Source organism: Dreissena polymorpha, chromosome 3, assembly GCF_020536995.1.
Source record: "Dreissena polymorpha isolate Duluth1 chromosome 3, UMN_Dpol_1.0, whole genome shotgun sequence".
Classification (NCBI taxonomy): Eukaryota; Metazoa; Mollusca; class Bivalvia; order Myida; family Dreissenidae; genus Dreissena; species Dreissena polymorpha.
The window spans coordinates 9,277,532-9,285,805 of record NC_068357.1 but is presented as its reverse complement, the minus strand read 5'-3'; the positions used below and the strand labels follow the sequence as shown (position 1 = coordinate 9,285,805).

General features: G+C 34.8%; 1 protein-coding gene across 1 annotated transcript; it reads left to right on the top strand.

The window, feature by feature from the left end:
- Nucleotides 1-482: 482 nt before the first annotated feature.
- On the top strand, nucleotides 483-7,345 carry LOC127872884 (uncharacterized). The gene is made up of 3 exons (XM_052416366.1): nucleotides 483-543; nucleotides 2,628-2,727; nucleotides 5,055-7,345. The coding sequence occupies exons 2-3, from the start codon at nucleotides 2,638-2,640 to the stop codon at nucleotides 7,182-7,184; spliced, it is 2,220 nt and encodes a 739-aa protein (XP_052272326.1). The 5' UTR covers nucleotides 483-543; nucleotides 2,628-2,637; the 3' UTR covers nucleotides 7,185-7,345.
- Nucleotides 7,346-8,274: the final 929 nt, after the last annotated feature.

The window sequence follows — 8,274 nt, the reverse complement described above, 5'->3', positions numbered from 1 at the left end:
CTTAATGACAAGGCATACATGAATAGGGATGGAACGTGATTTTTAAATATAAATTTTAACGATTATAAGAATTTGTAAACTTATGCCTTTTCTCAGGAGGAGGTCCATAATCGTTGCTTTAATTTAAACGACTCATGTGAATTTGCTGTTTAAATAGAAATCGTTTAACTGTTTACTTAAGTATTACGACTGATGAGACATTCGTCATGTTTATGAAATGGTGATTCATATATTACAGTCTGCACGCGGAAGAAAAGTCAATACCACATCGGACGATCGCTTGTTTCGTTTACAGGTCTATACATAATACATTTTAAACAATCTGGAAGATAATTGGACGATAATATACACCAGAATATCAATTTGCTAATGTTAAAAAGAAAAACAGCATTATTATCCGGTTGATGACGTGTCAAGCGGAAAAAAAGAATACGTTTTTTAAGCATCTTCATTGTGCAAATTATTTTGCGTGACATGTCGCACATTGCTTAAGGACGCCAGACATTATGTGTGTAGTGGTTTAGGAGACTCATCGAGACACAGGTAAATGAAGTTTGTTTTAATGTTAGTAGATTTTAATCAAACAATTATATTATTTCTATACTTTCGGGTTGTCTTATCGTTAAGTCTTCTTTCATGTGTTTGTGTTTGTGTGCGTTTTTTTTTAAATAACGGTTTCGATAATTTATATATGTAATAATGTTTACGCATTTAAACATTTGATGACTGCACCATTGATTCATACACGTCTCTTAGAATTAATAGTAAATCTTCACGTGAGCGCTTGAATAAACACCCCGCGTAAATTTAAGACTTACTATCGATTTCGCTCTCTTGTCTCAAGCAAACATTTGACTGGCAGTATTTTACTTGGCATTTTTGTTTTAATTAATTTAATGCGTAAGGTCAAACTTAATTGAAATACTTTGCAATTGAATTATATCGCTAAATTATAAAATTGCTTTTTAGAGAGTACAAACCCATCCATAATATAATTCAAAATGTTCAAAAAGGAACAAACAAGGACATAGACTGACACAATAGTAACATTATTTTTCTTATAAGGGACGACACGTTTATGATATTTTTCGTTTAAAGAAAGTCTCTTCTTAGTGAAAGTGCATTTAGGCGGAGAGTGTCGTCCATGATTAGCTTGTTCGGACTGCACATGCTACCCTGGGACGACACTTTACGCACATTCTTTTAACCCCTTTTTCACAGAGCAAGGCGCAAATGTATGTACGGTTAGGTGACACTCAACAATAGGCCTAGAAGAGCGAGTGTGTAAATTTGTAGTCTATGTTATTAGTTATGTACAGGATGTCAATAAAAGAAGCTTAGTTTGATACATAATCTAGTTGAAGAAAGCATTATGTGCAATTTAAGTCAAATGTTAAAACCTACTACCTAAAGTAACCACATTATTTGCATGGCGGAACACTAAGATAAATAATCCTGCAGTTTCAGTAATGGATACAAAGGCTTTGCGCTTAAAAAAATCCTCCCAAATTTTAGTACACTCTAGTGTCAGTTTCGGTTTCGTATCGAAAGCAATACATTTTCAGAATGTTTTATATTGCATTCTTTTATTATTTAATGCGTAGGGACACACCTCACTGACTACATTTATGTGTGTGTGTGTTGTTGTTTTTTTTTCAAACAAGAAGTCGAGCGCGCATAAATGTTTTTCTTATATTATTTAATTTCCTGTGTTTACCTTCTTTGAGCGATATTATAAATTCTTATTGTATTCCAGTGCATTTATAAGCTATTTCTGTATTGTGCATTTTTTCTCGAGAGAAGCATTGTTATGTAAACATCATTTATTAACGTATTAAGTATATAAACATGAAATAGAAAACATACTGAGAAGATTTCCAATTGACATGTTTTGAATCAGATAGGCTACATTTATAAAATGTATAAAATAGTCATGATTAAATTGAAATGTATCATACACGTACTTCTTTTCATTAGCTCAATTAGCGATTGATTTACCCTTATGTCAATCTTAAATAAATACGACGTAATGTTAAATTTGAATGTCGTTTGCAGAATTCGCCATACCTTTTCGCGTAGTTTGTTTAACATATTGATTAAAATACCTGAATGAACGGTTTTACAATTTAGTAAATAACTGCATTAACGCAACACAACTTATATAAGAACCTTTATTTTATTCCGCAAACAAAGCATTTGTTTATATTGATTTATTGTTAAAGTAATGAACCACATGATGATGCTCAAAATATTTTATAGTGTGATACACTAAAAAATGCTTTTCAAACAACTTAAAATTTAATTTAAATGCCCAATACATGCAGCAACACCGAAACGACATTCAACGCTTTAAATATATATCATGTGACATGTGGATTTTTCAATACACTACGCTTCGAAACATACACACCTTTATTATATTTACTGCGTTGTTGTTTGTGTTGTTTTCTATAGAAAATAACAGTTAATGTCGATAATCATATCCTTAACAAATGTACATGCGTTGATTTAATGTAAATTAACCACTTTTTTGTTTCGGTTTCGGTTTCGATTTCTGGTCGAAAGACAATCTTTATGTGAAAATCAATAAAGCATACAATATAGAAAAGCATGCCTGATATTTTCAGGGTGTACAAAATGGAAGAAGAGCGTGATGCGATCGACAGGTCGGTCAACGGTCTGCAGGATATGCCCACATTGCCACTTGAAACTGCCGCAATGAACATGGTTTGTGTTTTGAGATGAATCAATGTTTGCAGTGGTTCTCTTTCTATCACGAAATGCGATTATTTATTTGTATATAAAATTTTATGTTTAGTATGGATTTGTTTGCAACAAGTTATGCATTGATGCCGAATAGTTTTGAATACCAAGCTCTCAAGTGAGAACCTTAAAAGAACGCGTTTATTGACAGAATTTGGGACGATAAATTAAGTTCGATCAACAGACGAATTGAAATACGTACATTCAAGTTGTAAAATAAGTAACATACTTTGCGATGAGTGTAACAATATGACATTTTAGGACGAATATGTAATGTTTTACAAAATAAGTATTGATGCAAAGCATCAAATGGCGTCGGGAATTTCAGTGTAAAAGGCACTCAATGAAGTTACATGGAACGATTTTTTTCAACTGTAAATATTAATATATTGGCCGATTATTTTAAACAAAATAGAAACAGATACTGGTATAACCATTATCTATGATTTTGTGTTATAACCCCCAAATAACCATTATCTATGATGTTGTGTTATAACTCCCAAATAACCATTATCTGTGATTTTGTGTTGTAACCCCCAAATATTTCATAGTTCATTTTATTTACATTGTTTCATTTTTTTACTGGCATCCGTGTGCAGTTTTCATTAATGGAACAGAACTGTGTAGGTTTTAAAAAATCTGCTTCATCTCGTAAGCGTAATTTCATATTTTTCTCAACTTCAAGGGAGATGATTCTGAACGTTGCCCACTTACGATAGGGGTTGAGTACTCATTGAAATGAAAACACTGTAAAAGTTTAAATGTGTTTACGACCCCCCCCCCCCACCCCACCCTCTCACACATATATTTCATGGGCACAATAAAAACCAAAAAATGGTTACAATAAAACAGCATATTTATTTAAACTAAAATGTCTACATCAAAACAAAAAGTTAACATAGAACACAAATAAAATAATTTGATTCTGCTGGGGTTCGATCCTTGGGCCTCTCACGTGTGAAGCGAGCGTGTAACCACTACACTACGGAACCGCTTGAAAAATCACCTTCTAACTAAGATATTAATAAGTGACTGTAGTGTAACGGTTATCAATAAAACAATAAACCGTGTAATCGCTGTCGTCTTGTAAAATTGAAGAAAATACGCGTTAACCAAAACTCGAAAAGCAAAAGTCTGCGCTATTATTAGAAAAACCACAAAATAAATATATTTTGATTATGTTTTGTTTTTATACAAAACCAGAAAGTTTCACCGGTTCGCGTATTTGCCCAGTCCCTGTGATCTGTTATTGTTGCCCAGTTCCTGTGATCAGTTATTAATTAAAAGAATTAGCTTTGCATTATTGGCAATACATGTTGTAGTTAATGTAATAGGCACAAATGCAGTACTTATTTACACTAATTTACACAAAAAATCACCACTATGCAAGATATTCTGACAACAAAAATATATACATTGATCCGTAAAATAACTTCTCCTCCCAAACGCGAAAAAAAAACGTGTTACATACGAGTCGCCGCACTTTAGTGCGACGCCAATAAATAACTCGAATAGCATGATAATGTAGATTTTTGTAATCCAAACATTTTACAGGAGTTGTTTTAAGATATTTGGCATGTTTGAAGTTTGTTATTAAATGGATTTACTTAATAGATTTAACGAAATTAAAGAGTTTAAGTATAAGAACACCAAAACACGTTTAACGTAAACAAGATTTAAAAAAAACTTTGTTTCCACCAGGATTCGAAACGGAGTCGTCCTAATAAAGGTTATTGCTTTAACCTCTAGGTATTCTTTTCAACAATATTGTACCATGCCTATTTTGGTTACTAGAAGTGATTCACGTGCAGCCGATATTTTAACGAAGAGAAACAATCAACAATTATTTTAGCTAGATATGTGTTTAACTTATTTTACATTTATTAATTTCATACTATCCTTTGTCATAAACGAAGATGTATTTTCTGTATCTGGCTATTTCAATAGTGAAATTTTACTTAATTGCGTACAGTTTACATTTATTTATTTTTAATTGTTGCATATAGTTAGAAAATTGTTAATTCTTCAATATGTGACCAATTCCTATGTTAATACGTACACCGATATGCAATTTATTGTACGACTTTAAATCACTGCAACATCGCGGGTTAAACGACTATGCTAAGTTTGTTCAATATTCAATAAAGTATATTTATGATTATAAGAATATTAATACGTGTATCTATGTTTTAAATCAAAATTATATGGTCATATAGTATTATAACACTTGCAATAATAGTATAACAACAATGATAATCAACACAATGCTGATTTAATATTTTTGCATCCAGATACCAGAGTACTTCCAAGCGTTGTCTATCCGGTTATCCAACGTACTGGACAATATTGGAGCCGGCACAAGCACTGTCATGGAGCGGAGAGAAACATACTTGCAGAGGGAGTGCATGGCGACGATAACAGATCTGCTGAAGGGAAACGATCTTAATTACTTCCACTTCGGGAGCCAGTCTGAAGGTACCACGATTCCTGGTCTCAATTCTGATGTTGATGTTTTACTCAGTCAGAACGCAGTGAATATCATGACGCACTGGCGAGACTGGGAGTGTGGGATGAATAATCTTCTGATGCTTCATGGCGACATCCCTTTTCCTCAACAGTACTTGCTACAGAACATCAGAAGATTATCAGCGGAACCGGTAATTACTATTATCGATGACAGGGCAGTAAGAAAAGATTCTGGGCAAATACTGTTCAGCTCGGAACGATGGAAACAGGAATCAGAGCAGATATTTTCAGAGCGAGGGGAGATAACAAAAAATGGACCTTCTGTTAGTTATGCGCCCAACTGGGATATGGTAAGGGCGTTGCCCGTTTGCAAACCTCTTCCGGAAATACAAAGATGGATAGACAGATGTATAGGTAGACACTGGCCACCTGCCCAATTACTGGAGGCTGCACAGGTAGCTCCGTGTTTTCTGGTACCTTCCGGTCATCCAGACAGTGATTACAAACGCGAAGAATGGCGTGTGTCTCCAAACCTGATTGAACGAATGTTGATGTTTAGTTTTAATATGACACAAATAAAATGTTACATCGTTTTGAAATTAATTAAGCAAACCTTATTTAGGAAAATGGTTGGAGACTTTGTCACAAGTTTCCAATGTAAAACTTTAATGTTCTTCGCCATAGAGAGAACACACCCTTCTCTGTGGAAGGAGCATAACCTCATGTTTCTACTTGTACAATGTTTACAAGTATTACGGAAATGGCTGCAAATCGGAAGAATCCCTCATTACATCATAGAAGGAGTGAACTTGTTTGACGGGAAAGTGTCTTTAGTTCAACAGAGACGCCTTTTACAGTACGTTGACTTCTTAATAAAGAACAACTTGCAAGATTTATTCTACATAGATATTGATCAATTGGGAAATCGGTTACAAGCGTCGGGTAAACGGCGAATCGGACGGCCCAGATATGGAGAACATGGACCAGTATGCTTTCCTCAAAGAATCAGTTTATTGCTGAAGTTCGAGTGCTTAGAAAGATTTATTGTTTCCTTAAAAAGTGTAATAAATCAGAAGCTTAGTTCGAATACGACTGTCCAGCAAGGCATAACATATAAATTACGCACTGTTTTTGAATTCTCCAAGAATGTCAAATTGACAACCGTTCCTTTAGACTTCATTAATCACCTTTACGCATTACACAATTCAGTACAATTATCTCGGTGTTTGCGACAAGGGAACCCTGCTTTCCACGAACTTATACGGCGTTACAAATATTCCTTAAGCACGGACATAGCATCTAGTCGCTTAAAGTTGGCTTCTACTTTATACTGTTTTGGACATCTTCACGCGGCGATGAAAGTGTTGGAGGACGTCGAGAAGAGGTATCATAGCAAGGTCAAGGCTGTCTGTGGATACGAACTTAAAACAGGAGACCGTGATCCCAAGGTATTTGCTAATATGATATCAGATAAAGGTAACAACGTATTTAGCGAACCTCCATTTGCATTTTGCGTAACGTTTGTTAGACAAGAAGCGCACTGCGCTCCATTTATACTGTGGTACGATATGCATCGGAATATGACTGAAGCGGAAGTTGCACAGAGAAATTACCTTCAGAAACAATGGATGGACAACGCTGAAGTGGATGCGTTCCCTTTCTTCTACTATCTACAGTATCTCACGTATGGCGGGCTAGGTAAACGTGAAAAACAATTACACGCAATGAGAATGCTTGAGTCTTATCTATGCGATTCAAAAAATCAGATAAACCTGTATCACAACGCAACTTCACTGCACTTGCTTGGTCACTGCTTCGAAATTGAAGGGAATTATAGAGGGGCGTTTTATTACTATGGAGAATCGTTGCGTTACTGGGATACGAACAATGCTGCTAACTGGCACGTGCAGCGTGTGCAGCGTGTGCAGCGTGTGCAGCGTCTTATAAGAAGTTAAGTTTAAAAACTTAACATGTAAAATAAACAAGATGAACTATAGATGGTTTAAGCTTCACGCTGTGTTATCAATAAGTTATTTAAATATAACATATATGGTATGATATAGCAAGCCGCACAGTAAACAATAAAATATTACGTGAATTTGTATTGTAAAATATTAACACCATACACGTTATTATATTGTGTTTGAAATAAAATATGAATTGCGTACTTGAACTTCAGAAATATTTTCGCGAAAAAAGTGCGACGTCCCCGTCCGTCCGAGTTATATAACTCTTACCTGATATTAGCAGTATTTCGTCCATTTGTTTTGTTAGAAAATGTGTAAATGTAAATATGAAATAACTCATTATCACTTTGACTACGCCAGGTATTCCATTAAAACTTTACACTAGATTTTGAGGTCATTGCGTAAGGTCGTATGACCTTCGATCGCTTGGAGTTATTCGCCTGTAATTTCGTGTGCGTGCAGTCTTAATAAAGATGTATATTGAGATTTAATTTGAAGACAATAGGATCAATGTCAGTTTCACAATAAGAAAAGCAATGTCCTCTCATCTACTTGAGTTTGAATTAACCCATTCATGCCTAGCGTCCTGAAAAAAGGACATTGCAAACAGCGTAGACCCAGATGAGACGCCTCATGATGCGGCGTCTCATCTGGGTCTGCGCTGTTTGCTTAAAGGAATTTCAGTAAGTAATATTCTAAATATAGAAATAAATATACTAGACATCCCTAATTTTGGTAATAAATTGATCCAATTTACAAGGATGGGAGAGTCCACTAGGCATCAATGGGTTAATGGTTTGTGCTGTGATTATGCGTGTAGGTTGCTAACACGCAGGCCTATGTTAGGAATGCATTTAGGACCAAATGAGTACATTTAATCGTTTAACCATTACACTCAAGGGAAGTTTACCATTAGTCTGGAATGAAATTAGTTTCTGTGAATAAAGCGTATATGTATTCAAATGCCTTTATGGTTTTTGTGGACATAATATTAGCTGAAAAATGTACGCCTTTTGTCCAAAAGGCGTACTTTTTTCTGTAAAAAAACGAACAATAAACAAGCGCGCTGTGCTGTCTT